The sequence below is a fragment of the Manis pentadactyla genome, chromosome 2 (genome assembly GCF_030020395.1).
Source record: "Manis pentadactyla isolate mManPen7 chromosome 2, mManPen7.hap1, whole genome shotgun sequence".
In the NCBI taxonomy this organism is placed as follows: domain Eukaryota; kingdom Metazoa; phylum Chordata; class Mammalia; order Pholidota; family Manidae; genus Manis; species Manis pentadactyla.
Window position 1 is genome coordinate 11825467 of NC_080020.1, and position 16752 is coordinate 11842218.

Sequence of the window (16752 nt, forward strand, 5' to 3'; positions counted from 1 at the left end):
CTGCTGGCTGCTATGGAAAACAGCTGGCATGGTGTCTGGAACGTGGTGGGTGCTCAGAAGCGTTTATGTCCCTCTCTACTGACATTGACTTTCTTGTGATCTCGTCTATCCCTGTTCTGATGTCTCTTCTAGTAAAATAGACATACTTTAATCTTACAATCGTTTGCCAAGGCTGTGTCTTTAAACGTCTGAGTAGAATTTGGTAACTTTTAACCTCTAATGGATACTGGGCAGAGATCATGCTCTTTGGAGGCAGAAAGCCAGGAAAGGTGAGCGGTGACTAGAGTTCATCTAAAGCTGTGGGAGACTCCCACAATAATTTCCCACCCCCCTGTTTTAGATACCAGACCAAAAACTTAGTGTCATGTTTCACCGTGACTCAATTAGGAAAGTGCACGCCATGCTGTGCGTGGAAAGGCGATATAAGCCAAGGATTCCTCCGTGGGTCATGCTTCCACGGATATTTGTGATCCTCAAGAATGGACCGTTAGCTTAGGTCAACTTTATTTCTAAATGTGATTCGGTATTGTTAAATGTCAGTCTGTGTCATAAATAGAGTAATTGCACTTCCCTCTATACCTTTTTCATTCATTCATTCATTCATTCAATATTATTGTATGCTTGCCACAGATAAGAGGCAGGTCCTGGAAATATCCAGAGGAATAAGAAAGAGGCTGGCTCCATGGACATCCTGGCCTAGTCCATTGGTTTTCAATCCTAACTGCACATTAGAATAATCTGAGAGCTTTAAAAAAAAATCACTGAGTGCCCAGGCCCCATCCTAGACCAATTTAATCTGAATATTCTGGCGATGAGACCCATGCATCAAAAGTTTTAATAGCTCCTTTGAGGATTCTAATATGTTGCCAGAACTGAGACTCACTGGGCTAGTGACTATTATGGGGTTTAGGTTAGTGCTGTAAATATACCATAATTGCCTGGGGAGTTAAGAAATGATATGTGTATGTACCATACATAAATGAGATATATATTATACATTTACACCAATCTTGTCCCACCCCTCCCCTCATGCTAGGGCATATTGAGATCCTTAGAGGACTACCATATGTGTTTTGGAAAACTTTCCTCAACTAGGTAGAAAATTATATCATGTGACAAGTGAAAGACACAGGTTATATAGAAGGAAAACACAATGAAGGCTGAGGAGGTCAGTGAATTCTTCTAAAAGAGGAGAAGCCAGAACTGATAACTCCTAAGAGAGAGTCTGGCAGAAGGAAATAGGGTGGGTTTTCCCAAATAAATGAACCAAGCTAGGCTGGACTTTAGCCAGTCCTTGCTCAGCTCTTTCCCTGTCCCTGCCCTCCCCCCTCACCACTGAAAGGCTTTTCCTGAAGAATACTCCATCAGTAAGTTACTGACTCACGCTCTGTTTCTAGGGAATCTAAACTAAGATGGTTGATATCAGGAGGAAGTCCAGGAAGCAGGATGGGCTTTTGGAGGTGGATCATCTGCCAGATGATCAGCCTTGAGCCCTGAGTGGGTATTGACAGTCCCGGCTTATGGAGCACTGCAGCTGCCAAGCCTTTTGCCTGTGGTAAGTTGGTGTGTGTTGCAGGTGGAAGGGGATTCGCTGGCCAGTTCAGTGTCTCTGGCATGTGAGTGCTACAGAAGAAGCCGTTATGATGAGGCCTGCGGAACTGGCTGCTGCGGGGCACCACTCATGAACCGAGGGGAGATGACACGCTCAGGTCAGTTAATTGTGAACTAAAAGTGGAGTGTGAGTCAGAGGGCATTCCTGACAGCGTTTAAGGAGACTCTCATCACCTGTGGTGGCAGACAGCATCTCCCCCACCCCCTGTACCTCCTGCTGAAGGGCAGGCCCAGGTCTAAGGTGCCCAGGCAGCAGAATTGCAGGGAAGGCTGAATGCTCAGTCCAGGCAGCCATCCAAGGCCAAGGGCAGCTCTGAGAGGGAGCGGGTGGGACCATGAGCTATGCAACGAGAATCTATCTCAGCAGCATGCAAACCCCCACATTCCTCTGAAGTAAAGGGCCCACAGAACTGGTCCTCGCCCCTTGCTAGAAGAGAGCACCCTCTCCCTTGCTATGCAGAAATCTCAAATGAAGAGGGGCCCTTATAAGACAATAATTTCCCACTCTTGTTTTAGATACCAGACCAAAAACTTAGTGTCACGTTTCACCGTGACTCAATTAGGAAAGTGCACACCATGCTGTGCGTGGAAAGGCGATACAAGCCAAGGAGTTATTGGATCTGGTAACTTATACCAGCAAAAACGGAGAAACTGGGAGGGGCCTACCAGTGTGCCAGGCTAAGGAGGGTACAATACAGAACTGGGTAAGGGACAATTTGCCAGAGTGGAGCATTTTACCATGATACAGTATTTAATTCTCTGGGAAGCACTCAGTGATGTTTCTGTTGTAATGCTGAATGGCTCTTGGAAGCTTGCAAAAAAACAGTGGCCTATATTTAATGAAGTAGAGATACCAGAATTGTCATGGCAGGCTGTGGAGGAAGGGGTCAAGAGGCTCAGAGAAGTGGGCATGTGTCTTAGACAGCTGGAGTGGCTCTAACAAAGTTCCATCGACTAGAGGGCTTATAAACAAGAGAAATTCATTTCTCACAGTTCTGGAGGCTGGAAGTCTGAGGTCAGTTAGAGTTCTGGGGAGAGCCCTCTTCTGGGTTGCAAACTGCTCAACTTTGTCTTCTTATATCCTCACATGACAGAAAGACAGCAAACTTGGTCTCTGGCCTCTTCTCATAAAGACACTAATCCCATTCATGAGAGCTCCACCCTCATAACCTAATCACTTCCCCAGGTCCTCTCATCCGAATACTATCACACTGGGGATTAAATTTCAACATATGAATTTTGGGAGACACAAACATTCAGTCCATAGCAGCATGACAGAATGGATCTACTATATAAGACCAGAAAGACCACCACCTGATTATTTTCCTCAAGAGGTTCTGAATAAAACTAAGGCAATAAGAAATTCACAGTGAAAGGGGTACCCACATGATTGAGAAGCTGTTCTCTGTAGGCTTAGGCTGATAATAAGAGATGCTATTCCAGAACTGGGCCTCCTGGTAGCAAAGGGGATTAGAGAAATCCACAACAGCAGACACCAAGCGACAGCACCTAGCCAACAGAAGCACTTAACCATTAGAACCACTCAATTACTGCAACCAGCCGCCAATTCAGGAGGGGGAGACGGGCTGACCTTTGTGGATCCATGGAGAGAACTCCATAGTGTGCAGTCAGAAAGCAAGAAGCAAGAAAGGTGGGCAGTCAGAAAGAATTATGCTAAATGTAAGTAAATAGAATCTAACCCCTAATGAATAATGGGTTCGCAGAAGGTTGAGGTTAGGGACCCCAATGGGAAGTCCTGATCTCTTGTCCAGTTTCCAAACGTGAGTTATTTCTCAGACTCAGAGCCAATGAACTAAAAGAGAAGCTACCTTTTTATGAAGCAGCAGCAAAGGGAGTCAAGATAATAGTGAGTTCTGGCCCAGGTTCATCTCAAAGAGGGTGCATTGAGTCCATGGCCTGTTTCTACATCGCTGGCTATTTCCTTAATTAGGAAATTTATCATTGGAATGGAAATGCTTAGCAGTTGGCAGAATCCTCACATTGGTTCCTTGACTTGTAGAGCAAGAGGTACTATAGCAGGAAACTCCAAGTGGTAGTCTCCAAAATTGGCCCTCTCCCACGGAGATAGGAAATCAAAAACTATTGCAGGCCAGGAGGGATGGCAGAGGTTAGTACCATCTTCAAAGATTTTTGAAATGAAGGTGTGGCGCTTTTTGTCACCTTATTTACTTTGCCAGTCTGACCCTTGCAAAACCTTGATGGAGCATGAGATGTATGACATGAGAGGTATGACAGTGTACTACCACAAACTTAACCAAATACTCGCCACTTTGCAGCTGCTTTCCAACATTTGGTATCTTTACTAGAGTATATTAATACAACCTCGGTACATGCATGCAGATATCAATCTGCAGATGTGTTCTTTTCTACATTCACCAGGTATGTAAGTTCCCGATCCCCGTGAATAAGCCAAAGAGCGTGGCTGGTCAGCTACGTGATACCCGGGCAGTAAAGAGATAGGAACAGGCTGTTCGGTTGCAGTCTGGAGCCAGGCTCAGCAAACAAGTGACAACGAAGTGCAGAATAGGTGCCGGTACTTCCCAAGAGTAGAAAGCAGGCTGCGTCCCTGGGCCTGTGCGGCTGCCAGGAGCGCTGAGCCGCCCGATACTTGGCACTCGAGGAGGCCTTGTGACCGATGATCAGCCCTGGGCGCGAGCACCTAGGGGCGGAACTCGTAAAGTCAGCATCGTGGGTCAGGCCGGACGCAGTTTCCAGTCGCACTAGCGGAGCTCCCGGCCGGCGGTGGAGCGTCTCCTCTCGCCGGAGGGGGCGGCATGGCCACTGGAGAGAAGGGCTGTGGGGCCTGCCGTTCCTCCTCCATAGCGTCCCCTCCGGCTGGACAGTCCCAAGCTGCAGCGCGGGCTTCCAGCTTCTCTCTTCAGTAGACGGTCAGAGGGCACCCAGCCTGTGGAGGCACAGAAGCCACCTGCTTACTGCCTCTAGGACCCAAGAACACCGCGGCCCGCCGCAGACTTTTCTCGGGGCAGAAGGAAGACGTCCCAATTCCCGGCTAGGTGAGCTCGGGGAAAGCTCCGGGCCCCACCACTACTTCCGGGAGTCGCTAACGAAAGCTGGCCGTCCCAGGGGCCCCCATCTCTTCTCCTATTGGTGAACTGCTCTTTCAATGCGCTCCCCTAACTGGTGATTGGTTCAGATGCACCGTCTGTCTCCCGCCTCCCTGTGGGAATCCAAGTCGCTAAGGGAAGCGTTCCTCGCGGCTCGGTTGGGAAGAGGTTCGTTGGGCGCTTGAGCCCCGTTTGTTTATTGTCGTGCGGACCGTGTCGCGGCGCGTGCTTCTGTCACAACGGCCGGGGAGGGAACCAGTAGCGGGACGAAGGGCGGGGTGGCAAGAAAGTGAAGGTTCAGAAGTAAGCTGGAGACACTTAACGCCGGCAACAGCGAAGGGAAACGGGGTAGGAAGGAAGGCCTTTGAGAGAATAGAATAAATCCCAGGAGCAGTGACGGTGTCGGAGGAAATGCCTCGTGTACGTTGTGGGCGGGGGTGGGGGGGAAGGACCTTGAGGGAGATTTTTATGACCTAGTTGTATGGGGATCTAATTTTCTAGGTGAATGCATAACAAAATACACCGGAGATACTGCTTTGACTTCGCTGTAGACTTGGGAGATTATTAGCCGTTCCTGGCCTACAAAAAGACAATTTATTGAGTAATTCAACTCTCTTTTATTGCTTCAGATGAGCAGCTCTCAAAAACACAGTTGAAGGATGGATACCATTGCGTATATTAAAGACATGTTGAAAGGAAAATAAGGTATTCACTCTCACTTAATCGTGATTAATTGTACAAGAAAATTACCTTTGAGAAGCAGCTCTTAACATTTTGAATAATAGTACACTAGCTTGATTTTATGATGTTTCAAATATTTAAATTAATACAAAAATCTTACTACTGCCGTATCTGTCAAATATTCTGCTAATGGTGGTCTAGTCCTGATTATTCTGAAAATATAAAGAATTCTTGAGTTTTGGTTGGTATTAATTCCAATTTGATTGGATAGTACTACTAGATCTTTCCTTAAAAAATGGCATGATCACTCTTAAAAACAACCATTGAATTGGAAATTTAATGTTAGAATACCCATGATAGTTGCTTACTCATTCAATAGTTGTAGACTAATCTCACTTTATATTTAAAGTAGTTTGCTTATTAAACACTGAGTCAGAATTGGAGCAGTAGCTTCACTGGCAACCTAGTCATTTGATCCTCTGAATTCTATTAAGTCATATGCTATATTACACATACTCTTCAGTGACATACCAGAAATTGGCAAGGAATAGTTTATTTCTTCCTCAGAACATCCATATTAGCTCTTAAATATAGACCTGGGCCCTATCGTGGAAAATTCTGATGTGATCTGGGCATCTGCATTTTTTAAAAATTTCCTGAAGTGAGTTTCATGTGTATTCTCAGTTGAGAACTGTTGCTTTAATAACTTAGTAAGTACATATGTTTAAGCAATTCTAAAATATTTATGAAATAATTTTCTCCCTTGATTTCCTTATAGTTTGAAAGTAAGCTTCTCAGGAATGACATTTGAGTATAATCCAAAAATGTTTGCATAGGCAAGGTGAGGTAATTTCACTGACACTCAGAAAACCCCTGGAGCTAAGCATTCCAGGCTTAGGGCTGAGGTTTGGTGTGGGGAGATACAAAGTGCTCACATGCACTTTCACAGTCTTTAGAGCCATGGTTGGAGTATTGTTTCCTGTTAGGTTTAAGGAGAGATCAACTCCAAGTCTATTAAACAGTTACAGTAAGCTAAATTATTTTTACCTCAACAAAGTGTAAGGCCAGTGGGGTGGGGGTAGGGGATAGTATTATATTTATGAGTTTTATTTCAGGAAGAATACCTTTGCTGAAAATAAATATAAATGATAACCTCCCAAAAGCCTTTTGCTTATTAAGTAAAGAGCATACATAATACAAGCTTGAAATTTGTATGCTAACATGAAGTACCCAGATATTTGAACATCAGTGAGAGCTTTTATGCCAGTTTTACCAGAGATTGAAAGAGGTAAAAAGTGAGATAATCACTTTGGTATTCAGGTATGAGAAATGAGTGGTAAAACCAAATTCAGTCTGACTTAAACGTGGCTTTAGGTAAAGAAGTAGGTCCATTTTATATGTAAAGTTTTTCACTGCAAGAACTTGGCATATGAAGTCTTTGAGTAGGGAACAAACTTTTTAAATGAAAATTTAAAAAATGAAGTTAAAAATACGAAGCCATTTGTACTCCATGACTAACACCTTGAATTTTGTATACATTGTTTGAACAGAAAGCCAGGAACCTCAGTATGAATCAGTCTAGATCTAGATCAGATGATGGTGGTGGTGAAGCCTCATCGCAAAACTGTAATCATCATGAAAGTGAGAGAAGTTGGCAGCAAGAACGTCTCCACAGAGAAGAAGCCTATTATCAGTTTATTAATGAACTCAATGATGAAGATTATCGGCTAATGAGAGACCATAATCTTTTAGGCACCCCAGGTAAGGGATGGGTAAAAGAAGGGACATCTTTTGCATCGTTAGGAGGAGGAATTTCAAAATCAGAGTTTTTTCCTCTTCCCTCTAAGCAATATTAGTACAAATAAAATACTATTTAAAGCCCAATTCTAACTCACTTGTGGCATTAGTTTTTTTAGCTAATTTATTCAGCTGAATTAATAACTCCCCAAAAGTTGAATGTGCTCATAAATTTCTTACAAATTATTTTCACAAATGAGCTATTGCAACTTACATGTTTGTATATTATATATTTGTATGTTGCATATTTTTATTGACCCATGTAATGAACTCTCGAGGTGAAATTTAAGTAAATAAAGATCCAAAGTTTTCTCTAGAACTGGCCCCTTCTTAATTTCTTTTTAACTGACAAAAATCCATGGAATTACAGCTTATAGGCTCTTAAGTGTATCAACTGAGAACACTTCATTAATTATTCAAATTAAATCTTATTTTTATTTTAATAAGACATTAATGAAAGAGCCAAAATGATGTATATTTGCATCAAATATTATTTACTCTTCAATTTACAGAACATGAAAACAATATAATGTCTTCTACAGATTGCTAAAGGTTAGCCTTACCTTCATGAGTTCTCATAAAGCAGTAATTTAAAGTTTTTAACTTCAGTGAGCAATTTTTCATTGTTTTAGGAGAAATAACATCGGAAGAACTACAACAGCGGTTAGATGGAATCAAGGAACAACTAGCATCTCAGCCTGACTTGAGGAATGGAACAAATGCAAGAGGTACTGTGGACCCCTTTCCACGAGGAACAGGTTTGATTGGAACAATTGCAGCGATGAACTTGCTGGATCTTGTACAATATGTTTGTTTTCAATGTTTTGTAATTCTAATGTGATACTCATCCAGAGAGCATTTGCATATCATATGCAAAGTACTATAGTTAGGCAATATTGGACAGGAGTTAAATACAAAGATGTCTTACACACAGATTTCCTTCAGGGAACTCATATATATGAAGCAGTATATAATTAAGTTAATTACCAGCATAGTTCTTTTTAATCTTGGAATGTACTGACTACTTTTTTAAAAGTAATGTAACTAAACTAAACTTCTAGAAATTTACAAAGCAATACAGAAAAACTGAGTCAGGAAACCTGTTTTTGTTGCTTTGTTTTGTTGTTTCTGTGATTGTCATTTTATAGAACAAAAACTAAGTCATAAGAAGTTCTTAAAAAAAGAAAGTGCTTGTAAAAAAAAAAAGAAAATTCTAACTAAATAGGAGTATATAGAAGTAAAAGGAAAGTCAACTTAAATGTCCCTCTTAACCAGTTCCACTTCCTTCCCCAAAGGTATTAGTTATTGTCAGTTTCACGTATTCTATGAAGACCATTGTATTAGTTAGGGTGATGACTATTAAAATCCAAAACTGCAATAGCTCAATACGTTAGGAGCTTATTTTTCTTTCGTATTAGCAGTCCAGGGAAGACAGGCAAACTACTCTATAAATGCTCCTGGGACTCACCTCGCCTGCAGAGTGGTTCTACAGCTGTGCCATCCAGAGCAGTTGCCACTAGCCACATGTGACTAAATCTAAATAAAATTCAAAATTCAATTCTTTAATCATATTAGCCTCATTCAAGTGCTTAATAGTCACCGGCTTCTGTATGGGACAGCGCAGATACAGAACATTTCTAGCTTGCAGGAAGTCCTTCTGGGCACTGCTGCTTCGGGGTACTGTTGCCATGATCTAGCTAAGTCACAGCCACAGCCAGGTTCCAGCTGGCACATCCGGGTTCCAGTTCCTCTGGCAGATCCCAGAGGCCCAGCACCAGCCTGAAAGTGAGATATGTCCCTTCCATTCCTATTCCATGGTAAGAATTTAGTCATACAGCCGCACCCAACTGCCAGGCTGTCCACACGACCATTATAATGCATCTACAGATTTACAATGGAAGAAGGGTAGGATAAGTTTCATTAGATAATTAGTGACTCTTTCACACTATCTTTCAATAAAAGTCTAAGGATAGATTTTAGGAATTGACTTTAAGTTGATTTGGTTTGCTTTCCAGACTCACAAGTCCCTAGAGAGAGTTCAAATGAAGATTCTCTGCTACAATGGTTGAACGTCTTTCCACATACAGGAAATACAACTCGAAGTGGACAAAATGGGAACCAAACTTGGAGAGCTGTGAGTCGAACCAACCCAAACAGTGGAGAGTTTCGGTTTAGTCTGGAAATCCATACAAATCATGAGAATAGAGGATTTGGAATTCCTGGTGAAGATCATACAGGCATTCCACTTTCAGATACTAGCGGAGAGCGCACAGCTAGGCAACAAAGATCATCCAGTCCTGTGGCTCGACGAACAAGAAGCCAAAGCTCAATTCATTTCAGTGGTAGTGGTTCCAACATTCCAAGGACTAGGCTTGGTTCAAGGGGGCAGAATTCAGTAGAAGGGTCTTTCTCAACATGGGAAAGATTAAGAAATGGAATCGGGGGAGCAGTTGACATGCCTAGAATGAGAGCTCCACATGCTGATTTCAGTGGTCACAGAAACCGATCTGGTGGCAGGGAACTCAGGCAAAGGGAGGGGCAACGATTTGGAGCAGCACATATTTGGGAAAATGGGGCTAGAACTAATGTGACAGTGAGGAATACAAACCAAAGATTAGAGCCATTAAGATTACGGTCTGCTTTCAGTAGTCGAAGCCGTTCACCAATTCAGAGACCAAGTGCTACTGTTTATCATAATTCACAAAGAGAAAGCAGACCTGTACAGCAAACCATTAGAAGATCTGTAAGGAGGAGAGGTGTAAGTCGTGTCTTTTTAGAGCCAAATAGAGAACGCAGAGGTACTGCGTATGTTCCATTATCTAACTCAAGCCTTGTGTCAAGAATAACAGTAGAAGAAGGAGAAGAATCCAGCATATCCTCAACTGCTATACAACGGCATCCAACAATCACACTGGACCTTCAAGTGAGAAGAATTCGTCCTGGAGAAAACAGAGACCAGGACAGTATTGCAAACAGAACTCGATCTAGAGTAGGGCTAGCAGAAAATACAGTCACTATTGAAAGCAATAGTGGGGGCTTTCGCCAAACTTTTTCTCATTTAGAGCGGTCAGGTATTCAAACCTATGTCAGTACCATTACAGTTCCTTTTCCTAGGATTACTGAGAGTGAGCTTGTTGAACCATCATCTGTGGCTCTTCAGTCAATTTTAAGGCAAATCATGACTGGATTTGGAGAACTGGATTCTCTAATGGAGGCTGAATCTGAGTCAGAGATTCAGAGAAATGGTCAGCATTTACCAGAGAGGCAATCACAACTGAATAACCTAGGTCCAGTTAGTGACATCAGCCAGCACAGTGAAGGTTCCTCTCAAGGCAGGTGGGCCCAGGAAGATAGCACTGAAATGCACAGTGGAAACGAGACCACCCAGCCTCATACCCAAAACAGTGATAATAGAGGTGGCAGGCAGTTGCGAAATTCAGGTAATTCAGTTGAAACTGGAACACTCCCTATTCTTCGCCTTGCTCACTTCTTTTTACTAAATGAAGCTGTTGGTGACGATCGCGTACGCGGTTTAACCAAAGAACAAATTGACAATCTGTCTACTCGGAACTATGAGGATAGCAATATTGACAGTGAAATAGGAAAAATCTGTAGTGTCTGTATAAGTGACTATGTAACTGGAAACAAACTCAGGCAATTACCTTGCATGCATGAATTCCACATTCATTGTATTGACCGTTGGCTCTCAGAGAATTGCACTTGTCCCATCTGTCGGCAGCCTGTTTTAGGGTCCAACATAGCAAACAGTGGGTGAGGTGATGGATCTATTCAAATACTGCATTTTAGGAGAGCTGAATATGCAAGCATTCTTTTGTTGAATTATTTGTGATGACCTAACCAGGATGAAAAATAACAGATTATTATAGTTTGAACTATTTTTTGTGTGCTTTTTTAACTTGTTAAAAAGAGAAGATTTATATAAAATATAAAATGCAAATGTTGAATTATTCAAAAGTACAGAATAGTTAATATTGCTAGAACCAAATAACCTTTAAAATGTTTTTATTTTGGTAATTTTGTCATGCTAAGCACTTTTGTATCTGCACAGTTCAGTAGGTTAAAAAAAATCAATCTTCCTTTTCTTAAGTACAGTGGACTTGCCTTGGACTTTCAATTCCATAGACAGTACTGTGTCCAGACATTGGTATCGAAATAAGCCTTTCATTGACTTTTTATTTTAAGGACAGTATCATTTCATGAAAGAATGTTTGGCTGAATGTTGGCTAAATGTATTTAAGTTACTTGAAATGTTAAATTTAATATGTAGCAAACCATATATGTATATATAGATATATAATTTTAAGGTTAAAATAGTCTAAAAACTACTACTTTGGTTCTTATTTAAGCTTTTGGGCTATTACTGCATATAGCACAATGTTTAATATTTACAGGATCATCTCTGGGAGGAAATAGATTAAGATATTTAAAAATAGAGATAATTTACTGAAGCGGCTCTGACAATCTGACTTATTAGACAGCAAGCAATATATAATACTGAATAGGTATTTCTCTACTCAGAAATGGAACATGGGCATTTTAGAACATGTAAGTTATTTAACTTAAGTTCAGCCTTTTTGTGACTTTTTTGAAAGTGCAAATAATTCTTTGGATTATATTAAGGTATACAATATGCATGGTTTCTCAAATTTAGTTCTAAAATCTAAAAAATGTCTATGAAGAGTCAAATGTACACTATATTAAGTTCACTTGGAGGCCAAAAAAACTCCAAAATAAAACAAAAACCTTTAAGAGAATGTAGAATTTGTAAAAATACAAAGAATGCATTGAAGATCTATTTCTACCAATAAATGTTAAAACTAAGCTGTATATGAACTGATTTTTTTCTGTTGTTTCAGTGTGCTTTATTCATTAAAAAAAAACATTGATTTTGCACCTACTAGGTGCTATGCAGTGTTACAGGCTGAGGATTCAGCAGAGGACAAAGGGACAAAGTCCCTATCTGCATGAGAAAGACATATTTGCTCTTAGAAACTGAAAATAATTTAATAAAATGAATTATTGTTCTTTCCTGTTTGTTTATGAATGTCTGACAGTTTTCCTGTTTTCCTGTCATGAAAGCTACTTGGGCAAAATCATAAGAACACATACCCTCAAGACCAGATTCTGTGAGCTTTAGATATTATCTCAAGATTTAGTTTTTCTTTCAATTCGTTTGGTAAGATGCACGTACAGAAATTGTTAGGAAGTACATTTACCACCTGGAGTAAATGAGACTTTTTAATAAATGGTTTATGCATGTCCATTATAGGACATAGGACTGGGAGTTTGATTTGAAGATGAAACATCAGACTAAGGAATTTTACTTCACAGACTTTAGATATCTCTTGATGAACTTTAGTGGTGAATGGTGAATCCATTTTTGTGTTTCAGGAAGATTGGGTAGTGTTCAGAACACAGTGGAATGGAGAGAGATGGGAAACCAAGAAACCGATAAAGTAAATATTGTGGTCATTCTTACCATCATCAGTTATTCTCTAGCCTACGGTGATGGCAGTGAAACTGGAGAGAAAGAAAAGGGAGTTTAAAAAAATATTTGGTTCCTAGTCCAGTATGATGAGGTGGGAAAATCACATATTCACAGATATAAAATCACTTAAGTGGAGGTAGGAGAGCTGTTAGAAGTTAACAAGCTATGCTCATTTAGACATTTATCTTAACTATAGCCCTGTTCATATGTCTCACTCATTTCAGTGTTGCCATTTGTCCCCACTGTGATAAGAGACTAAATCCAGCATATTGCTCACATGGAATATTCTTCAGGGAGTTCCTCCCCTGGTCTGATGAGTTAGGAAAATCAAGAGAACAGGGAAGGGGGAAATGAAACACTAAGGGATAAAGAGAAAAGCCCGTTGATTTGGCTTTGTCCTTTGCAAGATACAGTAGGACCCGCATGTGAAGAGATCCCAAGAAGGCATTTGAAATAGTACTAGGTTGTATTCTATGTGGAAAATTCCCTGAAAGCAGAAGAAGCCTAGTGAGTTTTATAAATTGATGTCCTAGTTAGGAACAAATAAGTGTTTACCATTTTCATTTATTTCTCAGTAAACAAGTCTGATGACAAATATAAAGGCTCGTTACCTATAAATTCTAGCAATGAGTGTATCCTTTTTAGTTCTAATATAGAACAAATGGCTTGAAATACATTTGAATGTTATGTTCCATGGCCTTTCCTTAGAGGTAGTTCTTTATAGTGTGGCTGTCTTACAAACTTCTCTTTCTAAATTGTCAGCTTCCAAGCTGCTTTCCCATAGAGAATATCCTTTTACCCTGTTTTCTTGTACGCCAGATTTTTGTAGTTTCAACTGCCACTGTTAAAGCCCTTATTTGATTATCTTTTATTCCCTCTTAGGTTATTTTCCATTCAATACATGAATTCACAACTTAAACCTCCAAAGAGCTTGAGGTATTATTGCCATTTACCATAGTAAGTGGCAGGGTTTAGAGAGTCAATCCCAGGACCATTTCTCTGCAGATATCGTGCTCTTGTCACTAACCTGCATTCTGGGGAAGAAGAAATGCCTTGGAAAGTTTTCAGTCTAATTTACGCTTAAAGATATTTTTCTAATTTTGTAACTTGGCTATATCATGTCTGTGATTACCTTAATTCTCATATGCAAATACATCTTTTCTGTCTCACTGATGCTCCTGAAAGGCATAAAACAGAATACTATAAGGATGAATCCAGAAAAGGGATAAGGCATCTGAAGGTGCTGTTAGGGATCCAATAAGCTGAGTCTGAGGCATTTTCATAAATACCCCAAACAAGAATTTCTAATCTTCCAGCATCTCTCCATTTGAATTGTCTGGCCAGAGGAGGAAGAAATTGTGTGGAAATAGTACTCCACGTGAAGGGATGGTTCATGTTACCTTTGCAGTGGCAGCAAGGTATTTGGGGTCTCCCCCTCAATCTTGCATGACATTGGAAATCAGAGGGCTGGGCTTTCTGTTAACACAGATACAGGAGATGATTTTCCAGGAAGCCAGAGTCATCTATCATTGAGAAGACCAAATGTTCCATGTTCCAAAGGACATGACTATGAGTGTCAGTGGCAATTGCTTCCTCAGTCTCTAGGGACGTATTGTGAATGAGTTATTTTCAGTGACTGTGAGTATGAGACCTGAATACATCTGCCCTTATGATAATTGGGTATCCACAATTACTTTCAGCAAGGTTTTTTGTTTTACTTTATTTTGAGCACTGAATCTCTGAAGACTCTGAGTTAGCCCCTACACTTTTCTTTTTCATTCCTCTTTTTTTTAATAATCACATTTCTAATGGAAAATAAAAAATACTTTCAGATGTATTTTTCATCTGTTATAAAAGTGTCTTACTTGGTGACAGTTACCTCTTGGTTGCCTAGTACATATGCACCCTTCCTTCTCACACAGTTAATTGGAAAAAAGCTCCTATTTAATAATCTGACTATCTCCTGTGTAATTCCAAACATACGTCATTCTCTCCAATGGGAGACAATCCAAGTTCAAATATAGCTTCTGTGTCATGAAGTAACACAATTTAGCTCAAAGTAACTCTTGAGTTCAGGTTCTCTGGATTGTGTCCATCCCTCCATTAGCTTGGATTTGATCAGGTTTAATTAGGACCCCCCCTCACCATCGGCTTGTGGGATTAATGATAAAGGTAGCTTTTATCTATCTACTTAATAGAATGAAGTGTAATAAAGATCAAGCTAAAAAGGGGGAAAGAAGTGCACTGACTTCTGGCATAGAAAATACAACCCATCTTGCTGAGCAAGCTTAGAATGAATGCTAGAAATAGTGTCTTACAAGCATCTCTGCTGACTCACTCGCCTGGATGTGGAGCAAGTTGTTAAGTCAGACAGTGTGGCTGACCCAGATCCTGAATGAGGGCCACCTTCAGAAAAGGCATTAAGGGAGGATTTCCCTATTGGTGCTGCAGTGAGGTTTCAAGGGTGGTAGTAAACAGCTTTGATCTTAGCACTTTGATGTGAGTGCTTGGTTTGGGGACCGCAATTATGTTGAGCAGCCTTAAGTCTCTGCCCAACAGGCCAGGGGCTTATTTGATAATACAACTTCCTCAAAACTTTAATTAGCTCCTTAACAATTTCATGCAGGGTCCTATAGTACCAGAAATCTTGTACATTTCTTGTTTTGTTGGAATAGCTGTGACCCTTATGACACCTTTAGGGTTTTGTGGGTTTTTTTTAGCATTTTGTTAGGAGGAGCCTTGTATTGCTCTAATTCTTAGCTAAATAGATTTTGCTTTGGGGCACAGTTGGGACCCTTCCTTTAATCTTCCCTTGATGTCACCATTGTCCCTTTGCTGCATTTCAGACCAGTGTACTTTGCAGTAGGAAGGAGGCACCTTCATTTTTGTCTACAGAATGAGTCAGAGTGGCCGTCCCACTCCCACCAATTGGGGTCAGGTCTCATGGCCAGTCTTCTGCAACTATGCAGTTTGGGAGGGGTTAATTACATTTTTATCCCTGGCACTGAATTGCCTGGTGCTCCTGATAACGCATGTGTTGAAGGTCTCCAGGACCACCCCCATGTTAGTGGCTGCCTACGACTCACAGGATTCAGCACATAGTCATGTTCACAGCTAAGATCTAATATAGGGCAAGGAGACATAGCACAATTTGCAAAGGCAAAAGGCACATGGGATAAAGTCTGGGGGAAGCCAGGCACGTTTCCCAGAGTCCTGTTCCCAGTAGAGTCACACGGGACACACTTGAATTCCTCCAGCATCAAATGTGACAATGTGATTGCCTTGGTTAATATTGCCTGGGTTGTCCCTTTGGGACGTCAGGGTCAACGTCTCCAGAACTGAAGTGATCATCATCTCCAAAACTGCTCTTCACCCTCTTTTCCTGAGCTCAGTCGAGGCCTCTACCATTCATCCGTTTGGTCAAAGGAGAAAAGTCTGGTCGCTCTCCCCTGAGTGGAGGCCAGGTGGGACTGGCCTGTCTGGGATGAGCCCACGGGGTCAGGATGGGCAGCAGTGGTACTGTGGACTCATGGCTGTGGGCGTGGGGTCGAAAGTCAGGTGCAAAACTGTCTCAGAGGCAGAGAACGAGCTTTAAATAGAATGTCAGAACAGGAGGGACTGGAGGCGAGGTCAAAAGGTCAGGAGAAATCAGTCCAATCTGAAGAACGGGAGAGTATTCAGGAAAAATATCAGAGGCAGTGGCTGTTGTGCATAGTTGGGTTGGTTGGTTGGTTTGAGTTGGTGTACGTTTGATGGGTAGTCAGGCACTCGGTGAAGGTCTGAGAGCGGGATACGTAAGAACCCAGACTCACGCCTCTTTCCTCCTGAGGGTTTCCTTTGGCATTCTCACTGTGTGCGTGGGTTAGGGTATCACCATGGCTCACAGAGGCTCTTGCCACGGCTCTTGAGTGTCTCTGGCCACGCACCTCCTCCTCCCTATCGCTGTGCAAGGGCAATCTTTGTTCAAGGCACATTTGCACATGTGACTCCTGGTTGTCTCCATCACTGCCTCAGTGTTCTTACCACAGCATATAAGATTCTTCATGTTTGGGCCTCTCCCTACCTTTT

At 41.5% G+C, this 16752-nt stretch overlaps 1 protein-coding gene across 3 annotated transcripts; it reads left to right on the forward strand.

Annotated features, from left to right (window-relative positions):
* Positions 1–4093: 4093 nt before the first annotated feature.
* RNF6 (ring finger protein 6) lies at positions 4094–12223 on the forward strand. Of its 3 annotated transcripts, none has more exons than XM_036917379.2 (5): positions 4094–4865; positions 5327–5402; positions 6929–7139; positions 7808–7903; positions 9191–12223. In XM_036917379.2, the coding sequence occupies exons 3-5, from the start codon at positions 6947–6949 to the stop codon at positions 10948–10950; spliced, it is 2049 nt and encodes a 682-aa protein (XP_036773274.2). In that variant the 5' UTR covers positions 4094–4865; positions 5327–5402; positions 6929–6946; the 3' UTR covers positions 10951–12223. The 3 variants fall into 3 exon arrangements, with proteins under 3 accessions (XP_036773274.2, XP_036773275.2, XP_036773276.2); XM_036917380.2 differs by having other exon boundaries at positions 4094–4646; XM_036917381.2 differs by lacking the exon at positions 4094–4865 and adding an exon at positions 4923–5000.
* Positions 12224–16752: the final 4529 nt, after the last annotated feature.

Excerpts from the sequence above, each read along its gene's own strand:
- RNF6 (XM_036917379.2), top strand. The coding sequence starts at position 6,947 with ATGAATCAGTCTAGATCTAGATCAGATGATGGTGGTGGTGAAGCCTCA. Across the intron at positions 7,140-7,807 it reads TAATCTTTTAGGCACCCCAG|GAGAAATAACATCGGAAGAA; the intron begins GTAAGGGATGGG and ends TCATTGTTTTAG. Across the intron at positions 7,904-9,190 it reads GAATGGAACAAATGCAAGAG|ACTCACAAGTCCCTAGAGAG; the intron begins GTACTGTGGACC and ends TTTGCTTTCCAG.